The 26,603-nt window shown below is 44.0% G+C and overlaps 1 protein-coding gene across 1 annotated transcript in view; it reads right to left on the reverse strand.

Moving 5' to 3' along the window:
* camk1da (calcium/calmodulin-dependent protein kinase 1Da) overlaps positions 1 to 24,083 on the reverse strand; it is a 288,325-nt gene extending 264,242 nt beyond the window's left edge. Inside the window, exon 1 of the mRNA XM_059987285.1 lies at positions 23,863 to 24,083. Coding sequence (XP_059843268.1) covers positions 23,863 to 23,954 — 92 coding nt within the window. The 5' untranslated portion in view covers positions 23,955 to 24,083. The remainder of the gene's footprint in view (positions 1 to 23,862) is intronic.
* Between the last annotated feature and the right edge of the window lie 2,520 nt (positions 24,084 to 26,603).

Here is a 26,603-nt window from a genome sequence, read left to right on the forward strand (position 1 = left end):
ATAGTAACAAATAAACATTGAGAACATGAGTTGAAAGTGTTGTGGAATCAGTTCAGAGTTGAGGTGAGTGAAGTTTTCCACACTGGTTCAGGAGCCTAATGGTTGAAAGGTAATAAATGTTCCTGAACCTGGTAGTGTGGGGCTTAAGGCTTTTGTATCTCCTTCCAGGTGGCAGCGGTGAGAAGAAAGTATTGCCTGGATGGTGGGGGTCTTTGATGATGGATACTGCTTTTTTACGGCAGCACTCCTTGTAACTGTGCTCAACGGTAGAGAGGCTTATACTCTCATGGACTGGGCGGTATCTATTACCTTCTGTAGGCTTTTCCATCTTAGGGCATTGGTGTTTCTAAGCAGGTCATGATACAACCAGTCAGGATACTCATCGCTTTGCATCTATTGAAGTTTATCAATGTTTTAACTAAAGCTAGTCTTTAAATAACATCACACTGGTGGAAAGTAAAACTGAAATTAGCAAGAGGAACTAAAAGGGAAAGAGAGAGATAAGGTAAAGATCCCCCTGTCTAGATTCCAAAAGTAAGCAATGAATATAGAATGGAGAACAAGAATCCTCCAACTCAGACCAGATCTTTGTACCAAAATGGACAACTAAACCCAAAGAATCATGCAGATATTTCATGGAGTGAGGAACAGAATTCACATTTCAAGCCTATGACCTCTTGTCAACATAAAGTATTAATTCGGTTTTGCCTTCTATAACCATAAGACCATAGGATATAGCAGCAGAACTAAGCTATTCAGTCCATCACATGCTCCGCTATTCAATCATTACTGATTTCTGCGACCCCATTCTTGCATCTTCCCCACACAACTTTTAACCCACTTACAGATCAAGAACCTATCAATCTCTATTTAAATATATCCATTGACTTGGACTCCACAGCCATCTGCTTGTGGCAAAGAATTACTCAGATTCACTACCCTCAAGAAATTCCTCCTCGTCTCAATGCTAAAGGGACATCCTTTAATTGAGGCTGAGCCCTCGGATTCTAGACTCTCTAACACATGGAAACATCTTCTCCATGTCCACTCTATCTAGGCCTATCAATATTTGGTAGGTTTCAATGAGATCCCCCATCCTCACCCTTCTGAAAACCAGTGAGTACAGGTTCCTCATATGTTAATCTTTTAATTCCCAGAATCATTCTTATGAAGCTCCTCTGAACTCTCTCAAGGGCCAACACATCAGTGCTTGGACATAGCGCCCAAAATTGTTCACAGCATATCAAACACAGTTTATAGATGCTACCCGACCTGCTGAGTGTCTCCAGCATTTTCTGATTTTATTTCAGTTTTTCAGCAACTGCAGTATTTTTGTTTTTGCTTTTCAATTATGAATGTAATTCACTGAGAACTGCAATTAGTAAACTAACTTCTAGTGATATGGTTCATCTTAATTTAGACACATTCAAACTGCCTAAATAAGTATCTTCAGCTCAGAAGTGAGATCAAGTCTGAACGTAAGAACTCACAACACATCTCTTGAAAGAGGATATCAACATTTTTCACAAGAGGAAGGTCTGATGCAATCCTTGTGATAAAAAATGTAGCGGGGAATGTAACGAGCTGAATTTATTCTCAATAGCTACTTTATTAAGTACCTCTTATTTCACAGTTTTCTGCTTGAAGCTGTGATGCATTGTGTGTTCATACATGCTTCTCTGCACACTGCTGGTGTAATACTTAGTTAATTAAGTTATTGATGACTTCCTTTTAGCTTGAAACAGTCTGCCCTCTCTCATTAACAAGGCATTTTCACGCACAGAAATGTCGCTCACTGGATTTTTTTTTTGTTTTTCACACCATTCTCTCTAAACTCCTGTTGTGTGTGAAAACCCCAGGAAATTAACGACCTAGATGAGGGGGTTGAAGGGTGGGTTGGCAAGTTTTTCAGACACGTCAAAGGTCGGTGGTGTTGTGGATAGTGTTGAGGATTGTCGAAGATTGCAGAGAGACATTGATAGGATGCAGAAATGGGCTGAAAAGTGACAGATGGAGTTCAACCTGGAGAAGTGTGAGGTGGTACACTTTGGAAGGACAAACTCCAAGGCAGAGTACAAAGTAAATGGCAGGATACTTGGTAGTGTGGAGAAGTAGAGGGATCTGGGAGTACATGTCCACAAATCCCTGAAAGTTGCCTCACATGTAGATAGGGTAGTTAAGAAAGCTTATGGAGTGTTAGCTTTCATAAGTCGGGGGACAGAGTTTAAGAGTCACGAGGTAATGATGCAGCTCTATAATACTCTGGTTAGGCCACACTTGGAGTACTGTGTCCAGTTCTGGTTGCCTCACTGTAGGAAGGATGTGGAAGCATTGGAAAGGGTACAGAGGAGATTTACCAGGATGCTGCCTGGTTTAGAGAGTATGCATTATGATCAGAGATTAAGGGAGCTAGGGCTTTATTCTCTGGAGAGAAGGAGGATGAGAGGAGACATGATAGAGGTGTACAATATATTAAGAGGAATAGATAGAGTGGACAGCCAGCACCTCTTCCCCAGGGCACCACTGCTCAGGACGAGAGGACGTGGCTTTAAAGTAAGGGGAGGAAAGTTCAAGGGGGATATTAGAGGAAGGTTTTTTTACTCAGAGTGGTTGGTGCGTGGAATGCACTGCCTGAGTCAGTGGTGGAGATAGATACACTAGTGAAATTTAAGAGACTACTAGACAGGTATGTGGAGGAATTTAAGGTGGAGGGTTATATGGGAGGCAGGATTTGAGGGTCGGCACAACATTGTGGGCCGAATGGCCTGTACTGTGCTGTATTGTTCTTTGTTCTTTGAAATCTGCAGTTTCTCAGATACTCAAGCCATCTCGTCCGGCAGCAACAATCACTCCACAGTCAAAGTAACGTAGATCACATTTCTTCCCCATTCCCACGTTTGGTCAGAACAACAAGTGAACCTCGTGACCATGTCGGCATGCTTTTATGCATTAAGCTGACTGGCTGATTAGACTTTTGCATTAACGAGCAGGTGTTCCCAGTAAAGCGGCCACTGAGTGTATATTACTGAAGTCAGAGCAGGGTAGGCAGTTGTAGCATAATTTCCCCTCAAAGCACATCGTCCATCTCAATGCCAGGGTAGGAAATTGGTCCATTAACGTCTCTTGTACCGAGGTACAGTGGGAAACTGTTTCGCCTGCCCATTCATGTGGATCGTTTCATCACAACAGTGCATTGTGGTAGAGCAAGGGAAACAATAACAGAAAGTAAAATAAAACTGTTACAGTTACAGAGAAAGTGCAGGCAGGCAGGCACTACCTCACCATCTTGCTCTCCTTTTGCGTGTTATTTATATCGCTTATTGTAACTTAATGTAATCTTTTATGTCTTGCATTGTACCGCTGCCACAAAACAACACATTTCACATCATCTGTCAGTAATATTAAACGTGATTCTGATTAATTTATTAATTATTGTCACACGTGCCCGGTGAGGATCTTGTCTGGCATACCGTTCGTACCGGTCAATTCATTACAACAATGCACAGACATAGTGCAAGGGAAACAGTAACAGAATGCAGAATAAAGTGCTTCAGTTACAGAGGAAGTGCAGATCTTGAGTTTAGTAACAGCAGGGTAGAAGCTGTCTTTGAGCCTGGTGGAATGCACTTTCATGCTTTTTCAGGCTGGGTGGCAGAGAGAAGAGAGAATGCCCAGGGCGGCTGGGGTCTTTGATTATGCTTGGCTGCTTTATGGAGGCAACAAGAGGTTTAGGCAGAGCCCATAATGAGGAGGCTGGAGTCCATGAAGTGCTGAACTGGCCCACAACTCTCTGAAGTTTCTTGCGTTCATGTGCAGAACAGTCATCATACCAAGCCGTGATACAGAATGCTTTCTGTGATGTATCTGTAAAAATCGGTTGAGGGTCAAAGGGAACACGCCAGACTGCTTTACCCTCTAGAGGGGCTGGTGACTTTTCTTGGCCATGATGTCCAACCAATGGGGCTGAGCTCTCAACCCTCTTGGCCTCAGCACCACTGATGGATCCACTGGAAATCTACCGGCTTCCCTGGACAGAAGCTAATGCACGGGAACACATAAACTAATGAGATGGCGCAAAGGGGTAGAAACTGGATTGAACCGGGGCCGCCAACGCTGAAATAGCTTATGCTAGCTGCTACTCTGCCATGGATTCGAGTGGGATAGAATGAAAACGGGTGTTTAATAGTCAGCATGACTGGTTGGGCTGAAGGGCCTCCTTCTGTGCTGTATCATTCTTTGAAAAAGAACGGGTCAGGACTGTGTTTAGGTAGATTGTAGGCTCAGACTGCTCCATTACAGGCGCTGGCCCTCTCCACCATCAAGGACATCCTCACACCATGGTGCCTTTAAAAGGCAGTATCCATCAAAAGGATCTTCACCATCTGGAATGTGCCCTCTGCTCCTTGCTACCATCAGGGAGGAGGTACAAGAGCCTCAGTGTTTTGAGTTCACACTCCATGTTTTAGGAACAGCTTCTTCCCCTCTGCAGTCAGATTTGTGAACAGTCCATGAACACAGGAACACTACCTTGGTAATCCTCTTATGCCCCATTTAAAAAATAAATTATAAATCTGATAATGTATCTTTATAATAATTAAATATTAATAATATATTTATAAATATATTACTAATAAATAAATATTGCAATGTATTTATTTTTACACTATTAGCAACTTATAGTAATATTTGTGTTTTTGCATTGTACTTCTGCTACAAAACAACAAATTTTTATTTCAGTCATAGCAGATCTGATACAGAATGAGCTCAAAGGGCAGAATAGCCTCGAGTGACAGTGAAACGCATAGTTAGAGGTCAGTTTGAACTGAATGTGTGTGGCCAAGTGGTGAAGGTGTTGGACTAGCTATCTGAAGGTCATGAGTTCGAGCCCCAGCCGAGGCAGCGTGTTGTGTCCTTGAGCAAGGCACTTAACCACACACATTGTTCCAGTCCACCCAGCTGAAAATGGGAACCAGCAAAATGCCTCAGCTGTTGTGAGATCTGAATTAACCTCCATTTTTAATTTGCTTTGATTTCTTGTTTACTTGTCTATTGTAAAAACCACTGACTGGCATCCTATTCAGGGGGGAGCCTCGTACTCTCAGTCGCTTCACGCCACGGAAACCGGCCTGATAAGCCTATAAGGCTCGGGACAGACTTCAACTTTAACTAACTTTTGAACTAAATATGGGTTGTACAATTGTGCCATTAATTTTGGGATTGTTCAGGTAGTTTCAGTGGCTCTTTGTTGTCAGTTATACCTGCGATAACTAGCCTAGCTCACTAGATTAACCAGATAGCCCAGAGGAATTCAGCCTACGTACACTGAAAGCGCAGCTTGCTTGAAACAAGGGTCCAACAGCTCCCTGGAGATTTGTTGCCCCATCAGAGGATTTCAAATAACGAAAAATGCAGCCACCAGCATTGAAATAGTATTTGATTGCATATATTGACTATATATGCAAAGACAGAGGTTTGTCATTTGACAGGAGGTTACGTTCTCCTCATGACTGGGTGGGTCTCCTCCCATATTCCAAAGACACAGGGGTTAGAGTGACTGCCAAAGGATTTTGGCCCGAAACGTTGACTGTAGTCTTTTTCCGTAGAAGCTGCCTGGCACGCTGTGTTCCTCCAGCATTTTGTGTGTGGTGCGCAGGTTAGGAATAGTCTGCTGTGGGCATGCTATCTTGGTGCTGGAAGCATCACAACACTGTTTTCATTTGATGCAAACAACACAGATTTTCCTGCATGTTTCGATCACACGTGACAAGTAAATCTTTTCTTTAATCTTTAACAAAGGGCCTTTCACATCTGCTTGTTGTTGCAAACCACTCCCTAAAGCAGCCAGTCTCTAATCCATTTTACCTTCGTCTAGGGATCATTTTGAGGTCAACCTCATCCAACATACATCATCACATCCATCGGTAATCCAGGTCTTCAGAATATAACTAATAGACTGGAAATTATACAATCAGTTCTGACTGCAGATACTTGGGCCATTGAGTCTATTGCAGCTACAGCAGTGTCCTGTCCTCTCCTGATGAAGGGTTTCGGCCTGAAACGTCGTCACTACCTCCTCCCATAGATGCTGTCTGGTCTGCTGAGTTCTGCCAGCATTTTATGTTTTTATTTATTTCCAGCATCTGCAGATTCACTTGTCCTGTCCTCTACCATATGTTTGCACTTTGCAATCTGTAATCAACAACTTAGACGAGCAGAATCAGATACAATGTATCCAAATGATCCAAACTGCTTATCCGGAGGCATTTTGGCTTGGTAGGACAACTGCACTGCCCGAGACGGCAACAAAACACAGAGAGCTGTACACACAGCTTGGCGCATCATGGAAACCAGGCTCCTCTCCATTGACCCTGCCTACACTTCCCACTGTCCTGGTGAAGCAGCCGGCACAATCAAACACCCCATCCTCTCCAGACGTTCTCCCTTCTCCCCACTCCCATCAGGCAAAAGATACAAAAGCCCAAAAGCACCTACCACCGGGCTCAAGAACAGCTGTTGCGAGGGGTGATTGATAAGTTTGTGGGCTAAGGTAGAAGGAGTCAATTTTAGAAAACCTAGCACATTTATTTTTCATCATAGTCCCCTCTTACATTTATACACAAAGTCCAGCGGTCGTGGAGCATACGGATCTTGGACCTCCAGAAAGTGTCCACAGCAGGGGTGATTGATAAGTTCATGGCCTCAGGTAGAAGGAGATGAGTTACACAGCTCTCGTTACATGCACGTGCAGTTCAGCTCTTTGAGTGATTAAGCAGAAAGTTTGAAGTTAATAAATTTTGTAGTTCTGTTTTAGATAGTTGAAAATTACAAGTAAGCACTGTCTGAGAAAATGGATAACATCGGCCTTCGTGCAGGCATCCGCTACCTCGGTCTCAAGAGCTTATCACCCAAGGAGATCCACGAGGACATGGTGGAAATACTAGGGGAGGGAGAAAAATAAATGTGCTAGGTTTTCTAAAATTGACTCTTTTTACTTTAGGCCACGAACTCATCATCACCCCTCGCACAAGGCTCTTGAAAGGGCCTCTTATACAATAAAGGAGAACTTTCAGTCTCTCAGCCTACCATGTCATGAGCCTTGCACCTTATTTGTCTACATGACAACACTTTCTCTGTAAGGGTAACATTTTATTCTGCATACAGTTATTGTTTATTTTCCTTTTTTACTACCCCAGTGTAATTATGGAACAATCTGTCTGGAGGGCAGACAAATATACTGTATCTCAGTGTATGCAACAATAATAATCTAATTTTCAAATAAGAATCAGAGTGGCTAATTTCCACTAATTTTTCATTGCCAAGACTTTACTCATGACTGTATTCAGATGAGATATTAGAACATTCTACCACAAGCCTGATAAAAGAGCCAAATATCAAGAAGGGAGACAGACGGACTGACGGATTTATAACAAATATGGCCAAGGTTGAGAGCACAAGCAGCTGAAGTTATTCTTCCCAATGACGGGCCAATTAAATGTGGCCATTCCAAAACTTGTCCACACTGCTCAATCAATGGCAGGAGGTTGTCACTCAGTCTTTGGACAATTATTGTTTCTGATAAAGTAACATCCTCAATCATCATGGACTTCCTTGGCCAACAAGTCCACACTACATCAACAATATCTGACACATAACCTTGTTTCACTTCTGCTTCCAACAAATTGGGTTGAAGGCCTCATTTAAAGCATCCATTTGCATTGGATCACCATGGACACCACTGTGTCATACTCACCCGTGGAAAGACCCTTGACTTTGGTGAATGTGAATGCATACAAGGAAATGAGGCTTCACTGGGACCCTGGAGTCCACAGCTAACCCTCCTCAACATCAACAAAGCAATCAACTACGCAAACTTCCATAAGGAGGCCGGTCAGCCCAACAGGTAAATAAATACCAGTTCTTAATGTAATCTCATTCCCTTCAGAGTGTAGCATGGTACCATAGGGGCTAGCATAATTCTTTACAGAGCCAGCAATCAATGATTGGGAATCAATTCAATTCCTGCCACTGTGTGTAAGGAGCTTGTACATTCTCCCTACAAGTGCATGGGTTTCTTCCAGGTGCTCCTGTTTCCCCCACATTACAAAGACATACAGGTGAGGGTTGGTAAATTATGGGCATGCTATATTGGCACCAGAAGCACGGCAACACTTGCAGGCTGTCTCTGGCATCATTCTCCGACTGTATTGGTTGTTGAAGCAAATTACCCATTTAACTGGATGTTTCGAATTGTTGACGTACATGTGACAAATAAAGCTAATCTTTACATCCTTAATTTCCTCCTTAATCATTCCTCCCCACATTCTCATCAGCTCTCCACTGATTCAACCACCCACTCACAAACTACAGTGGCCAATTAACTCACCAACCCGCACGCCCCTGGGACGAGGGACCCAGGGGAGTGCCACACGGCCACAGGGGAAGTGTGCAAACTCCATACAGACGGCGATCAAGGCCACGGTTGGACCTGAGTTTCTGAAGCTATGAGACAGCAGCTCAACGTTTCCTGGAAGCAGTGTTGCCATTAGACAGGACAGCAATCCTACAAAGGATCGGGAGGGCTGCTGAGGAGATCATCCGGCTCTCCCTTCCACCTATCTGAGATACTTATCAGGAGCACTGTGTATGCAGGACCCTTGGATTTATCAAGGATACCTCCCATCTCGTTGACCCCCTGCCACCTTGCAGGACACTAGGACAAGAACTGTTAGGATGGGAAACAGCCTCTTCTCCCCAGGATGTGAAACTACTGACCTCCCTGCCACCACCCAGGTCTCATCCTTTATGAAGCACCAGTAGCGTTATATTGTTCACTCTTTAATTTTGTGTCAGAAATGCACTTTATGCTAAAGGTCAATCTTCTGGCATACATTTTATTAATTGTTAATTTATTTGGATAGGTACCTGGACAGCAAAGATTTGGAAAGTTTTCGGCCAAACGTGGGCAAATGGGACTTGTTCAGATGGGATCCTTAGACCAGTCAGGCCGAGGAATCTTTTTCTATGCAGTATGACATCGTGACTCTACTTGGAACAAGACTTATCTTTGAGAGCACCCTGAACACCTCCTTTTAGATTTTTTTACAAATTATTTTACAGCTTCCAAAGTGAGCAAAATAATGGTCAGCTGATCTGGTCTGGTGATGTGGGTGACAGCAAAGTATCACATACTGACGATACCCCTGCCCTTGTTTTCACAAAATGAAACGTCGAAATCAAAAGATAAGAGCCTAAGACATGCAAGCAGAATTGGGCCCAACAAGTTTGCTCCACCATTCAATTATGGCTGATTTATTTTCCCTCTCAACCTGATTCACCTGCCTTCTCCCCATAACCTTGATGCCCTTACTAATCTCGAAACTATCAACCCCCATTTTAAATATACTAACTGACTTGGTCTTCACAATTGCTGGGCTAAAGAAAATCCTCCTCTTCTCTGTTCTACAGGGACATGTCTCTATTCTGAGGTTCTGCCCTCTGGTCCTAGACTTCACCATAGGAAATATTCTCTCCGCATTCAATTTGCCTTCCCATTCTATGAAATCCCTCCTCAGTCTTCTAAATTCCAATGTGCACAAGCCCAGAGCCATCAAACATTCCTCATACTTTCATTCCTGGATCATTCTGTGAAGCTCCTCTGGACCTTCTCCAATGCGAGCATATTGTTTCTTAAATATGGAGCCTAAAACTGCTCACAATACTCCAAATGTGATCTAACCAATACCTTATAAATGTTGTTCCTTTCCACGCCTTGTGGCACATTGGGCAGCAACCTTGCCATTTCTTTAGCATTTGTCTGTTTTTTTACATGGCCAAGGTTCTAGCTCAACACTCAACCCAGCACAGATGGAAAGTGTACAAGGAGCCGGCCATGTTTGAACCTGGGACCAGTCGCCTCTAAGTCCATTGCTGATGCCACGACACCACCGGCCAGCAATACCTTATACTGTAAACCCTCAGCATTACAGCCTTGCTTTTATGAATGACTGATTTCATTCAGTTCCCTCGAAATGAACACTAATGTTGCATTTGCTTTCCTTGCTACCAACCCAACCTGCAAGTTAATCTCTAGGGAAAGTGTAGATATTCAAAGGACAAAGTCTAAGTAAATTTATTATCAAAGTACATATATACACCGAGGAATTCAAAGAGGCTGACTCTCTCCACCTCTGATTTCCTGGCTCACAGACCTCTGGTTTCCTCCTGCTGTTGGAAATAATCAGCTCTCTGGTTTTGCTGACATTGAGTTGAAAATCTGAAATAAAAACAGAAAATGCTGCAAACACTCAGCAGGTCAGACAGAACTGTGAAGGGCGAAGAAGAGTCTGAGACTTGAAGCATTAAGCCTGTTTCTCTTTTTACAGATGCTGCCTGACCTGACGACTGTTCCCTCCATCTTCCGCTGTTTCTTAACACCTCACACAGGAGGCAGCTCCTCCCACAGAGATCAACCTCTTCAGCTAGGCTGTCTTTCCCACTCACATAACCTTCAAAAGGCACGATTTCCTGCACAGGTTTGGAAGTGACTCTTCTCTGAATGCTAAATGCTGAAGTATTTCCATAAGAAAACAGAGATGTTGCTGGGACTTGAGGAGCTGACTTATAGGAAAAGGTTGAATAGGCTAGGACTTTTTTCCCCCGGAGTGTAGAAGATTCAGGGGAGCCTTGATAGAGGTACAGTGCACAAAATTGTGAGGGGCGTTGACAGGGTAAAAGCAAGCACTGTTTTTCCACTGAGGTTAGGTGTGATCAGAACTAGTGAGCTAGGTTAAGTGTGAAACGTTTAAGGGGAACGTGAAAGGGAATTTCTTTACTCAGAGGGTGGTGCAAGTATGGAACGAGCTACCATCGGAGGTGGTGGACGTGGGTTCAATTTCAACATTTAAGAGAAAGTTGGATGGGTACATGGATGGGAGGGGTATGGGGTTATGGTGTGGGTACAGGCCTTTGGGATGTGGCAGATAAATAGTTCAGCATGAACTAGATAGGCCAAAGGGCCTGCTTCTGTGCTGTACTGTTCTATGACTCTATAACGCTGCGCTGGAGACACCACTGGTGCAGAAATCAATTTCCTCCCGTGGAAGACAGATAACTAAAATATGTACAAAGGTGCTGATGCAATTTGTGTAAAGCTCTTGTATAACGGAGGAAATTAATGACAGGACAGATTAATGAAAGATCCTGCTTCACAGCAGATGGCCTTTAGTTTGTTTATAGCAGGGATTTTAGCCTTTCCTGTCTGTTGTTGAGCTCATTAACCTTCTCGTCTTAACGGACAACAGCCTCAGTGCTCAGCCAAGTGGAACCAAACACCAGCAAATACATTCTTAATTTCACACTGACTCGGAGATGCAAAAAAAACATGAGACGACTGTGAAACAAAATTGGGAGAGAGGTCTGATAAACCACACTGACAGAGAAACCAACACTGATTCACCACGGAGGGCTGATCATCCAGGCAAAGTGGTCAGCCTGCCCTATTACGGCATTAACTGCCGTACACTGACAGAGAAACCAACACTGATTCACCACAGAGGGCTGATCATCCAGGCAAAGTGGTCAGCCTGCCCTATTACGGCATTAACTGCCGTACACTGACAGAGAAACCAACACTGATTCACCACAGAGGGCTGATCATCCAGGCAAAGTGGTCAGCCTGCCCTATTACAGCATTAACTGCCGTTAACTGGAGTGGGGACGGTTGAGAACTGCTATTAAGGACCAGATTACATCTGCTCACAGTTGCTTTCCAGCACACTCTCTGGCTTCACCGTGCGTGCTAATTTGCCCGAATCAGAATCAGGTTTATTACCTTTGACGTACGTCATGAAATTCGTTGTTTTGTAGTAGCAGCAAGTGCAATTCTTAAAAATTACTATCAATGATGATAATAATATACAGTATAAAGAGTAAAATAACGCAAAGAGCGAGCTAAGTGGTGAGGTAATGTTCATGGTTTGTGGACTATTCAGAAATGTGATGGCGGAGGGGGTGAATCTGCTCTTGAATCGTTGAGTGTAGGTCTTCAGGCTCCTGTCCCTCCTCCACAATGGGAATATTGAGAAGATTTCCTGATGGTGGGGAGGCTTGTGCCCATGATCGAGCTGGCTGAGCCTATCACCCTCTGTATCTTTTACCAATCTTGTGCATTGGAGCTTCCATACCAGGGGGAGATGAAACCGGTCCAGAATCTCTCCACAGTACACCTGCATGGGCCTGTCACTGTGAAGTGCCAGGGTGGAAGGGGCAATTGATCCGACGGAGAAGATGCCATCAGGTGAGTAAGGCGTTGAGAGCGTTGGCCCTGTAACCGCGGGACAGTTCACAGGCTCTCTCGAGCCAGGAGGTCCCTTCTGTTTCTCATGCAGCCCCTGAGCATCAACTATGGCTCTCTTCCAGGAGGATGAGGTGGGACTTGTGATCTCTACCACAGATGGGGCAAGAGGTTCTGAACAGGGATGGGGGGGGGGGCGGGGGGTGGTAGTTGGCCGGTGAGCTGGTGCAGTCCTACACTGGGATATCAAGCTACCAATGTATAACCTCAAGACATCCTGGATTCCTAAAGAGCCACTGCAACCTTCCTGTCTTTCACTGCTCCTCTAGATTAACAAGGCCAAGCACAGACTGGGCAGAACCATCCCAACTTCTCCCCACACTGACTTGCCCATTCTCAGTCTCCTCTCCTGCCACACAAATCAAATCATTACAACAGAGCGTTGAGGTAGAACAAGAAAAAAAACAATAACAGTGTAGATTTCAGAGGAAGGGCAGTGCAGGCAGGCAATGAGATGCAAGATCATAATGAGATTAAATTGAGGCCAAGAGTCCATCTTATTGTACTGGGGAACCATTCAATAGTCTTAAATCAGTGAGGCAGAAGCATTTGAATCTGGATGGGTAGTCTACACTTCTCACTGCCTCTTTAAGGCATAATCAAAAATTCCACCCATCCCAGGAATCATCTCTTCTCCACTCCCCCATCAGGTAGAAGATACCAAAGTGTGAAAGCACAGACCACCAGACCCAGGGACAATGTCTATCAGAATCTTGAACAGACCTCCTATACAATACAATGCACTCCTGGCCTCACAAACTACCTCATTATGATCTTGCCCTTTTGCCTTTTACCTGCACCACACTTCATCTGTAGCTTTTGCACTTTATTCTGTTTTGCTTTATTCTAGCTCAATGCCCTGTGGAATGATTTGATCTATGTAAACAGTATCCAACGCAAGCTTCTCACTGTGTCTTGGTAGACGTGGCAATGATAAACCAATACCAATAATTGCCACCCCATCCAACTTGTTATCCTTTTACTTCAGGTTTGTTCATCATAGAGATTATAAGACAACAAAAATAGTCGCATTTTTGCTGAGCTGCCACATTCAGTTGGAACTTGCTCAACTGTCCTGGAAACGGATTGTGTAATGCGGTTTGTAGCAACTGATTATAATGCTGTCAACTGCGACAGCATCTTCAGAGCCAACCCCAGCAGACAAAGACAACTCATGGAGACTCGGTGCAGAAATAAACAGCAAACATGCCAAAGAGAAATGGCTTAACTTACAGGAAAATTACTAGCTTTGAACGTTCAGCTAACCAGATAAGCAATGATCCAAAATGTTGTCAGCAACAGTCACTCAGGATACGGTACAGCCAGACTGGGACCAGCTCATAAGTGCCAAAATAAAGAAAGCACAACAGTGTCTTTACTTTTTTCGCAGTTAGCATAGCTTGGACAGTATCCTGACTGGGTACGTTGTGGCCTGGTGTGACAACACCAGTGCCTATGAAAAGGAAAAGTATACAAAAAGTAATGGACACAGCCCGGTGTTAGAGCGATTTTTGGGTTTAGGATATATACACTTAGCAATTGACTTTGGTTACCGGTCTTCACGTCTGAAAGTGTATTGTGGATTTCATTTGGAATGCAGCTCTGAACAATGAGTTCCTAAAAGCTGTGCATCCCAGTCCAACCAATGCTGATTAAAATTCATCTGGACGTCTGTGGTGTGGATGTGGATCAGGAAGTGTGAAGGGTGCATGTGGTTTCAGAGAAAGCACTGTCCATACATTGTAAATATGGAATTGTCCTTTGATGTTTGACACATAAAATATCGAGCCCCACGTTGGGCCAGTCAGATCTTTCGACCAAAAGGATCTCCTTATGATGCCTGTTGTACCCTGTCTTGTCGGATAAAGAAACTGCTTTGTATCTACCGGTGTTTTTCTCCAGTGACTTCATTCAAGCTACACCACCCAGTCCAAGATGGGCAAAACCCTCCCCACCACTGAGCAGGTTTACACGAAGTGCTCCCACAACAAAGCACCAGCATCAAGGACCCCCAAAATTCAGACCACGCCCTCTTCTCACAACTACCACAGGGCAGGAGGTACAGGAACCTGAGGGCCCACATCACCTGGTTCAGGAACAGTTATCACCCTACAGCTATCAGACTCCTGAATCAGCGTGGATAACTTCACTCATCCCTACACTGAACTGACTCCAGAACCTCCAGATCTGCTTTCAAGTTCTCAGTATTATTTTTTTCAATTATTTGCTGAATTTGTTGGTTGTTTGTCAATCTTTACTTATGTAGGTCCTATTGTAATTCTTTATTTACCTGTGAATGCCTGCATGAAAATTAATCTCAGGATACAATATGTAACATAATGTACTTTGATAATAACTTCAAATTTATTTTTATTTTACTTTATTTATTTAGAGATACAATGCAAAGTAGACCCTACTGGCCCTGTGTGACGCACTGCCCAGCAACTCTCGACAAGCCCAATTTAACCCTAACTTAATCACAGGACAAATTACGATGGCCAATTCACCTACCCAGTACGTCTTTGGACAGTGGGAGGAAACCAGTGGGGACCCAAATAAAACTCACACATTCCACAGGCCGGAGGTACGGAGACCCCTTACAGAGGACACTGGGATGGAACTCTGAACTCCGACAGCCCAAGCTGTACTAGCGTCACGGCAACCACTACATGCCAAGCTCTACATTGCTTGTGCAGAATTTGCAAGCAAACTGAACATTGAATATCAAGGAGGAATTGGTTCACAACACACCACATAACGCTCAGTGCCTCAAAGCCAGAGCAGAGTAGCCGATGGCTAATACATTAGATTAGATTGCACAGTGGCTGCTTCGAAGAACACACTCAAACTTGTTTGCTAGTCACTGCCACTACTGTTGGATTGTCGCCATGGAGACCGGCTGATGGAGCTAATCATTTTCATGATTTTTAAATTGAATACATCTGCAGTTATGTTGAAGCTACATCAGGCAGGAGATACAGGAGCCTTAGGTCCACGCCACTGGGTTCAGGAACAACTATTACCCTTCAACCAGCAGGCTTCTGAACCAGTGTAGATACCTTCAGTCCCTTAACACCAAACTGATTCCACAGTCTACACACTCACTTTCATCGACTCTACAACTTATGTTCTCAGTATTATTTATTTAGTTTTTAATTACTTGCATGATATCTCTTTGTTTGCACATTGGTTGTTTGTCAGCCTTTCTGATAACATTAGTCTTTGTCAATCATTGGATATGTATAGTTTTTCATAAATTCTATTGTATTTCTTTATTTTCTTATGAATGCCTGCTAGAAAATAAATCTCAAGGTAGTATAAGATGACCTTTACATAACTTTGAAGGTAGTGGTTTTTATTTAAATAAAGAAATGTCTTGCATTGGTTGGATTTTCATAAGCACAAGATCATTCTCTGATTCCAGCTGTTTCATGGTCTGGTAAGAATGACACTTCTGATCAAATTAGTTTAGTTGGCCATTTGATCAGTAATTTATTTGATTCGGTCCAACATTGCGAACTGAAGGGACAGTTCCTGTGTTATAGTGTTCTACGCTCTGTAACACTGTGGCCTGTCCAGTGCTCTAACATTCTCTGTTCCATGTCAAACTAAATCCTTTTCTTAAAAAAGAATCAGATTCAGATTGAGATTTATTTATCACATGTCCATCGAAGCATGCAGTGAAATGCATCATTTGCATTAACAGCCAACACATTGAGGGATGTGCTGGGGCAGCCCACAAGTATCACCACACAATCTGGTGCCAACAGAGCAAGCCCACAATGATAGGCAGAACAGCACAGAACACTACAAGCAGCACAGCAACCACAGCAAAACAAGCCTCTGTTCTCCCTCCCTCCCACCCACACACTCATTGTCCTTCAATGATCCAAGAGCAGGAATTTCTTTAGCCAGAGGGTGGTGAGTCTGTGGAATTCTTCACCACAGATGACTATGGAAGCCTGGTATACTTAAAGTAGATGTTGATCAGTTCTTGATTAGTAAGGACATCAAAGGTCACAGCCAGAACAGGAAACTGGAATTGAGAGGGTTAATAAATCAGCCATTATGAAATGATGGACCAGAACTGACGGGCCAAATGGCCTAATTCTGCACCTAGGTACGTCTTTCAATAGGTTCTTCATTAATAAAAGCGTCGAAAGTTACGGGGAGAAAGCAGAATCGGTTTGAGAGGGAAATAAACCGGCCATGATCGAATCATCAGCAAAATTGACAGGCCAAATGGCTTGATTCTGCTCCTACATCTGATGAATAGGTCTTTGATTAGTGAAGGCATGAAAGGGAAGAGGGCAGGAGAATGGGGTTGTGAGGAATAACAAATCAGTTTTGATGAAACGTTGGAGCAGATTTGATGGGTTGAATGGCATAATTCTGCTCCTATGTTTTATGGTCTTACTTCTTGTTGCATACTGAATATGTATTGTGTAGTACATAGCAATATATTGAAAATGTATTGTATAGCACTGAATAGTTTAAATACCTCTATATAGTTACAGATAAATATTGATTTTTTTAATGATTGCTGACATACTATTTATTAAAGCTTCTGTTAAACTACCAGTGGTGAAAATTTAATAGTGAACTCCATTTACCAAAGGAAATGCAACAATAATTCTTGCCTTTTTAGCGCAAATGCCGGATTGCATTGCAGCCATGGGCTTGAACACCTTTGAAAATAGGAAGTGAGTGCTGCAGTGTGGAAGTCACCAGAGCAAACACTCGTACAATTTGTTGCAGCTGCAACACATTCAGTATCATTTCCTCCCCTTTGCTCACTTCCTGGAGTTAACACTTAGATAACACCTGTACTGTAGCTTCACAGCCGACAGACAGGCAAGAAGTGATTGGAGCTGGGTGTGGAGCAACCAGCACAATCAAAGACCCCACCCACTCATAGACCCTCTCCCATCGGGTAGAAGGTACAAAAGCCTGAAAGCACCTACCACCAGGCTCAAGGGCAGCTTCTATTCCCCCTACTGAACAATAAGGTGGATTCTAGATCTCCCAGTCTGCATTGTTATGGCCCTAGCTCTCTATTGTCTACCTGCACTGCCTTTCTCTGACTATACTTTCTCTGATTATGTTAGAAAAGTAGCTAACATAATCAACCTGTTACAAAAGCCTGAAAGCACAGACCACCAAGCACATGTTCAGTTTCTACCCCCATTGAATGATCTCCCCGTATTATAAGATAGACTCTTGACCTCACAATCTAAGTCGTTGTGACACCTTATTGTCCGCCTACACTGCACGTTCACTGTAACTGTGACACTTTATTCTGCATTCTGTTGTTGTATGTTGGACGATGTTGAGGATGCTCTACGAGTCTGTGGTGGCCAGTGCTATCATGATTGCTGTTGTCTGCTGCGGCAGCAGGCTGAGGGTAGCAGACACCAACAGAATCAACAAACTCATTCGTAAGGCCAGTGATGTTGTGGGGGTGGAACTGGACTCTCTGACGGTGGTGTCTGAAAAGAGGATGCTGTCCAAGTTGCATGCCATCTTGGACAATGACTCCCATCCACTCCATAATGTACTGGTTAGGCACAGGAGTACATTCAGCCAGAGACTCATTCCACTGAGATGCAACACTGAGCGTCATAGGACATCATTCCTGCCTGTGGCCATCAAACTTTACAACTCCTCCCTCTGAGTGTCAGACACCCTGAGCCAATAGGCTGGACTAACTTCCATCTGGCATAATTTACTTATTATTATTTAATTATTTATGGATTTATATTGCTATATTTCTATACTATTCTTGATTGGTGCAACTGTAACAAAACCCAATTTCCCTTGGGATCAATAAAGTATGTCTGTCTGTCTGTTTTCCCTTGTACATTCAAATTGAATGTGCAGGAACACTGAAGCCTCAGAGATCAGTGAATTCCGCTCAATACATCACAGGCACATCCCTCCTCACCACTGGTAGTATCTGCAAGAAGCACCGCCTTATCCATTGTCGAAAGATTCCCCACTGTCCTGGCCATGCCATCTCCTCTCAGCAAATATCAGGCAGGAGATACAGAATCCACACCACCAGATTCAAAAACAGCTACTTCCCTTTCACCATTCAGTTCTTGAACCAACCAACCCAATCCTAATCACTGCTTCAGTACAGCACCACTATGGACACTTGCACTAAAGGGGGCTTTGTATATTTATTGTTCTAATCGTGTTCTTACTTGTAAAAAGTTTTTTTTATATTGAGAATGCTGCTTATATGATGCTGCTACGTTTTTAATTGCACCTCTGCATGCATGTACTTGTGCAGATGACGCACAAGGCCACTTCAGCTCTGAATTACTAGTGAGCTCTTACTACCATCAGGTGGGAGGTTCAGGAGCCTTCAGTCCTACAACACCGGGTTCGGGAACAATCATCCTTCAACTATAGAATCCCGAACCGGCAGGGAAAACATCACTCACTCTGAACTGATTCTACCCAACCTACAGACTCACTTTCAAGGATGCTACAACCTGCAGATTGGTGCTCCCAATGTGGCCTTCTCGAGACTGGTGAAACCGGGTCGTAAATTGGGGGGCCGCTTCGTCAAGCCCCTCCGCTCCATTGGCCAAAAGCACAACTTCCCAGTGGCCAAACATTTTAATTCCAATTCCCAAATCCGTTTCGACATGTCAGCGCACGGCCACCCTCAGGGTAGAGAAGCAGCACCCTATATGCCGTCTGGGTAGCCTCCAACCTGATGAATATCAATTTCTCCTTCTGTTAAAAAAAACTCCCCACTCCTTCTATTCTCCACTCTGGCTTCTTACCTCTTCTCACTTGCCTATTATCTCACCCTCCTCCTTCCCTTTCTCTCATGGTTCACTCTCCTCTCCTATCAGATTCCTTCCTCGCTAGCCCTTTATCTTTCCCACACAGCTGGATTTACCTATCACCTTCCAGCTAGCCTCCTTCCCACCCCCCACCTTTTTTTTAATTCTGGCTTATTCTCCCTTCCTTTCCAGTCCTGAAGAAAGGTCTCAGTGAGAGATGTCAACAGTTTGTCCATTTTCATTGATGCTGACTGACCTGCTGAGTTTCTCCAGCATTTTGTGTATGCTGCTACAACTCGCATTCTCAGTATTATTTCTTTTATTTGCACACTTGTCTTGTTCTGAACATTTGTTGTTTCCCAGTCTGTATATATGAATAGATTTTTATAAAATTCTATCTTATTTAGTTCAAATCCCACTACAGAATTTGGAGGGTTAAATTCAACTAAGCAACTTTAGAATAAATCCTAACTCAGTACAAGGGGTTTGGAGAAGTACTAGATTGTTTCAAAAACTCAACATGTTCACCAACATCTGCCACCCTGACTCAAAGTGAGCTCTTTGTCCCCTGGGATCCCACCCAAGCAAGAGTTGATGTATTTATGGATGGATATAACTGAAAGAAAATTGAATTTAGTTCACACAAATGTACTCTGAAAAGGTCAGGCAGCAATTGCAGAGAAAGAAATAGAATTAAAATCTCAAGTCAAAGACTTTAAGTGTTATTCTTAGGAAATGTTTCACTGAGCAGTTAGATAGCAACATGCAAAAAAAGATGCTAGAGGAACTCAGCAGGTCAGGCAGCATCTACAGAGTGAAATGGACAGTCAACATTTCGGGCCAAGACTTTTCATAAAGAATCCCCCCAACAAAGTACCGCTACTGGCGTGCCTTCTTCATGGTTGTATTTGACATGCAGGGCCCAGGATAGATCCTCTGAGATGTTAATGCCCAGGAACATGAAGCTGCTCACCCTTTCCACCACTGATCCCTCAGTGAGGACTGGTGTGTTCTCCTAACCTCTGCTTTTTGAAGTTCACCATCGTTTCCCTCGTCTTGTTGATGTTGAGTGCAAGATTGTTGATACGACACCATTCAACCAGCTGATCTATCCCACTCCTGTAAACCTCCTGATTGCCATCCGAGATGCTACCAACAACAATGATGTCATTGGTTAATTCATACACAGCATTTGAGCTGTGCCTAGCAATATGGTCGTGGGTGTAGAGAAAGTAGAGCAATGGCCTAAGCACACATCCTTGAGGCGCATCTTTGTTGACTGTCAGGTTTTGCCCTAAAATTGAAAAGTTTTGGCGGGAAGTATTCCATACCTTCTCACAACTTTTTAGGGTCCAATTTGACCCAAATCCCGTTACTGCCTTGTTTGATATTATTGCAGATGAAGACATAACTTTAAATACTTCTAACCTACAGGTTTTAATTTTTACCTCTCTTTTAGCAAGGAGAGCAATCTTGCTTAAATGGAAGGAGTCTACCCCTCCTACACATCTTCAATGGCTACGTGATATAATGTCTTATTTAAATTTAGAAAAGATCCGCTGCTCAGTCTTAAATTCAAAACAATCTTTTTATGATATTTGGGGACTTTTCCTAAATCACTTTTCCAATTTATAAAGTTCAACAGTGCACAGACTTTTATGTATATTTTTATCTTCTCTTCTTAAGTAAATATGTTTGCTTTTCTAATTTATCCATTATCATCCATCAGCTTTTTTCTTTAGTAGTTGGTAGGGGGTTGACTTTTTTATACATAAAAAAAATCATTTTTTTTTATGATGTATGACCTATCTTTAAATTTTTGATTACAGAGTGGTATGCCTTTATGTGTTATGCTATAACATTTTGATCAATTTTATTACAATATAAGAATGTACACAAGTTATGTTGAGATGTATCTATGTGTTGCACTCTGTAAATCTTTTTTTTCTTCTGAATAAAAATATTGTAAAAAGAAAGAAAGACTGTCAGAAAGGAGGTGTTATTACCATTCCACACTGACTGCAGACCATTCAATAGTCTTATAACAGTATCAGCAAAGGATTAGAAAATCGACTGTCAGCCTCTGCACTTCAAACTCTAACATATTTTATTCAAACTCCAGTACATATAAATGCTCTTGAATGTGGATTGAGTAAAGAAACAAAGACTTGTATTTTTAATATGGTATTTCGCATTTCTCATCTTGGTGACATAAGTCTCTCTCACACCATTGGCTTATTCAAATCCAGATTGTTTTTATCACATGCACGAACATTGAAACATACAGTGGAGCATGTCATTTGTGTTAACAATCAATGCACCCAAGTATGTGCTGAGGGGCAGCCCACAAGTGTCACAACACGTTCTGGCACCAGCATAACATACCCACAATGCTCAGCAGACCAATAACAATGAAACCCCTCACCCACACACAGACAGGCGTCCAACCCCACAACAGGCCACCACTGAGCCACCTGTCCTTGACTCTGAGGTTCCTTTGACGTGCAGTCATGGTTCCAACATTGGAGACAGATTTGCGAATTTGTGCAAAGCAAGCTCCCACAAAGAGTAACGTGGCAACGGCCACAAAATCTATTAATGTGGCTGCTTGAGGATTGCCTGCTGGAGGAGACTGAAGGAAACCCTGATTATGGTTATAAAACTCTGACATAGGTTACAGAGTCAGAATCTTCATCTCCTATCCACCCACCTTCTCCCTCACCTGTTCTCCATTCGAATTCTGGCTCCCCTTTTACTCCTTCTGTTCTCCTCACTTTCCCATCACCACCCTCTGGCTCCCTGCCTCCTTCCTTCTCTTCCATGGTTCACTCTCCCCTCCTATCAGATTCCTTCTTCTTCGGCCCTTTGCCTCTTCCACCTATCACCTCCCAGCTTCTTACATCACCCTTCCTCTCCCACCCACCTTCCCTCTCACCTGGTTTCACCCATCACCTGCCAATTTGTACTCCACCCCCCACCATCTTAACCTGGCTTCTGCCCCCTTTCTTTCCAGTCTTGATGAAGGGTCCAAAACATAAACCTGTTGGTTCCTTTCCGCGGACACTGCCTGACCTGCTGAGTTCCTTCAGCACTTTGCGTGTGTTGGTCAGTCTTTTTCCTTGGGAGGAAATGTGAAATACTGAAGGTGCTGGACTTAAGGTGAAAGGGGGAAAGTTTAAAGGAGCAAGTTTTTTTTTCACACTGAGAGTGTCAGGTACTTGGAATGGAATGGCAGACAGGGTGGTGGAAGCAGATGTGATAGCGCCACTTAAGAGGCTTTTAGACAGGGATTGAGGGGATATGGATAACGTGCAGGCAGGTAGGATTGGCTTAACCTGACATTATCATTGGCAGAGACTGTGGGCGCTGATGGGCGTGACCCCCGTCACCAGTGACTTCTGGGGGCAATACTGAATACCAAAGCCCCAAGATCAATCCTAAATCCAGAGGTCGAGGCCCAACAGCTGAAGCCCTGTGGCCGCGTACCCGCAGGGGAAGTATTGGAGTCCATGACTCCAATAGAGGAAGGTGGCCTGCCCTGACATTGGAGGCCTGTCTGTGCGTGACGAGTGGGTTGGGAAGGAGGAGAGGAACTTGTCTTGCTGGCAACACACACACAAAATCAGCAGGCCCGGCAGCATCTATGGGAAAGAGTAAACGGTCGAGTTTTGGACCGGGACCCTTCGGCAGGACTCAGCATCCACAGATTTTCTCGTTTGTTTTGCTGCTTGTGGGCTTGCTATGTTGGCGAGGAATGTGTGGCAGCACCCAGCTCGCCCTCGTCGACACAAACGACGCCATTCACTGTATTTGCTTCGAAGTACACGCGATAAATATCCGAACCCCGAATCCTGGCCGGTAACTGCTCTAAGCAGGTGACGGTGAAGGGCGAACACTGCATCTGAGAGACAGTATCTCCAACAATTCTGCACGCCCTCGCTACAGACTGCACTGGAGCGCCGGTATCCAACTCAATAAAGAAAGTTCACATAATATTAAAGGCCCTATGGGAGGGGGTAGGTTAACGGGACGCAGATACAAATCATCATCTCACCGGATGCGGATGTTACTCTGCGTTAAATGAACACAGTGGCCAAACCAGAGCACACGTGGTAGCACGCAGGCTGGTTGACACTGCCAACCAGCTTGAGCTCAGCCGCAGACAATTTCGTTCCAGCGTTTCACTCTCTAACGCTTCGAGACCAATTGCCGGGGCAGGAGGGACAGAGCTGATGCCCCCGGGACTTAACCTCTAACCTCGGGGTGACTGACGGGACTCCCCAGCTTCTCCGGCTAGCCGCGGGCAATTCACAACACGTTACTGCACGCAATCACCACAGACAAGTTAATATACATCGACAACTCAGGTCCACTCGGGGCAAATCATCAGCCCGGCTACAGATGACACCCACAGACGAAACCCCCTCGTCTCCCCCGCCCAACCCCGGGGGCATTTAAAACAGTAATTGGGATTCAATGGGGAACTTCATATATACAAATCTGCATATTTTCACCGATCCTAATTTCCTGGCAGGCAATGTTAACGGTTGATCGCATCTCAAGCACCAAGCTGGATCGGTAAGCTTGAGCCCGCACGACGCGGGAGGGCAGATTGAGATGTCCCACTTTACTGTACGATGCCATCAATACACCAACGAGCGTTGCTTCAAATTTAATAAAAATAAATTCTGTTTGCTTCGGGCTACTTACGTTCCCAGAATCTCCTTGAATTCGAAGATCTTCTTGATATCGTCCGCCTGCTTTTTCCACGACATACTATCCTCTTCGTTCTCCAGGGCCATTGCGGAGGATTCTCGCTCTCTCGCTCTCTCTCTCTCGCCCCAGATACGAGCCCCCTCCAACAGAAAGGAATAAATAGAAGACTTCGGAACCGTAGGCAGGGGAGGGCTGCCCCGTCTCCTCGGGCGGACACTTCCTGGAGTCTACAAACTGTCAGTGTCTCGGTAATGATTACTCCCCCTCCCACCCACCCCCCCAAGTCGCCGCCTCTTATTTTCTGTTTTTGGAAGAGTCTTGTGAATTCTCTAATTAATAAAGGTCAAAGTTTCTCTCATTTGACAGAGGGGTGGGGGTTCCCGGAGAGGGGTGGGGGGGGGGGAGACACCTGCTCTCGAGGAGTAACGGACCAGGGCGGAGGGAGGACCGGTCCTTTGCTTTCAGCCTGAGTAAAGCTCTCCGCTCGAACAGCAGAGCCTCTGCTGCCTGACGCTAATTCGCATTGCACCAAACGATTGCTAAGCCGGGCGACCGCGCCAGCCCAGGCAATGAAGAGAAACTGCCTCAGTGGCTGATATATCGCCTCCTCTTCCCCGCCTGGAGCCCTGAACTGGGAGTTTTGCACACAAACACACATATATCCGCCTCCGCCTCCCTCTCCCCACGCAGTCTTTAGTTTCATTATTAGACCATACATTTTTTCTTCAAACTTTCAATGAACACATTGCTTTTCTCCCAAGTCAACAAGAACCCCTTTTTGTAACTTCTTCTCTGGCATTACCTTTACCCGTTCACCTGTTGGATAAGATGCCCAGAGTGGGTAATTGATAATTGACCCTGTCCTGGGGTTGGAGACCTGTGTGTGTGTGTGTGTGTGGGGGGGGGGGTTGGTGATAGGATGGTAAAGCCTAGTCCATTACAGGAAAAGCTGTCTCCACCTTTGAGCACATCTACGAGGAGCACTGTCACAAGAAGGCAGCATCCATCTTCAAGGACCACCACCATCTGGTCCCCATGCTCTCTTGACGTTGCTGCCATCGTTCAGGAGGTACGGGAGCCTGAGGTCCCACACCAGCAGGTTCAGGAAGTTATTATCCTTCAAGCAGCAGGCTCCTGGCAAATGATCCATGCTGGGATAACTTAACTCATGTCAACTCTGAACTGATTCCACAACTCATGGATTCACTTTCAAGGACTCTACAACTCATATTCTCTGTGTTTTATACACACACACACACACACACACACACACACACACACACACACAAACACACACGTGTGTGTGTGTATATATATATATATAAAATCATCTTTACTATTTTATATTTGCCGAGATTGTCTTCTTCTGCTTGTCAGTCTTTATGTATAGTTTTTCATTAATTCTATTGTGCTTCATTGTACCAATGCAAATGCCTGCAAGAAAATGAATCTCAGGGTTGTACTTGGTGATGTCTTGTACTTTGATAATAAATTTACTTTGAACTTTGAAGGGTAACCACATGGGAATCTGTAGATACTGGAAATCCAGAGCAACACACACACAGTCCTGGAGGAACACAGCAGGTCAGGCAGTGTCCATGGAGGGGAATAAACAGTCAATGTTTTGGGCCGAGACCCCTCACCAGGACTGAAAAGGAAGGGTGGGAAAGGAGCTTGTTTTTGTTCTTGTTCTTTTGCTATTGCTTGTGGTGTGGGCTTGCTGTGTTGGCACCGGAATGTGTGGTGACACCTGTGGGCTGCCCCCAGCACATCCTTGGCCAACACACACAAAATGCCGGAGGAACTCAGCAGGCCAGGCAGCATCTATGGAAATGAGTAAACAGTTGATGTTTCAGGCCGAGACCCTTCAGCTGCCTGATTTGCTGAGCTCCTCCACCATTTTGTGGGTGTTGCTTTGGATTTACAACATCTGAAGATTTTTTTGTGTTTGACATCCTTGGCTGTGCTGGTTGTTGATGCAAACGACACATTTCTCTTTATGTTTTGATGCACATTTGATAAATAACTCTGAATCTGAATCAGTCTTTGGTGGGGTGGGAGAGAGTTTATGACATCGGGATGTGAAAAGAAAAACGTGATATAAAAATACAAGTCTTTGTTTCTTTACACAATCCATGTTGAAGAGCATTTATATGCACTGGTGTTTGAATAAAATATGTTTAAAGAGTAGAAGCATACAGTAGATATTTAAGTGCTGTTATAAGACTATTATCAGTGATTTAGGAACAGTTTCTTCCTCTTCAGCATCAGATTTCTGACACTTGTGGGATGCCCCAAGCACATCCTTAGACTGTTAACACAAACGACGCACTGCACTGCATGTGTCAATGTACATGTGATAAATAAATTAATCTGAATCATGTAGGTGAAAAGCTTTCGTTTATGTGTTGTCCGGACAGATCGTTCCATAAGTACATTGAGGTTGTATAATAGGGAAAACAGAATACAGAGCAAGTGCAGGGTCAGGTGGGTGCAAAGACCATGGCTTGTTAGGTTGTGATATCAAATCTGTCATGATATCAACAGCAGGATAGAAACTGTCCTTGAACCTTGAAGTCCTCAAATTTTTATTATCTCCTGCTGGGAATCCCAGTATCTGGGATGAGACGAGAAGAGATAATGTCAAGAATGGGAGGGGTCGCTGATTATGTCCATTGCTTTCTTGAAATACTGTTGATGGAGAGCGGCAGAGAGAAGAACTTATGGAGGTTGTT

The sequence above is a fragment of the Hypanus sabinus genome, chromosome 13 (genome assembly GCF_030144855.1).
Source record: "Hypanus sabinus isolate sHypSab1 chromosome 13, sHypSab1.hap1, whole genome shotgun sequence".
Lineage (NCBI taxonomy): Eukaryota > Metazoa > Chordata > Chondrichthyes > Myliobatiformes > Dasyatidae > Hypanus > Hypanus sabinus.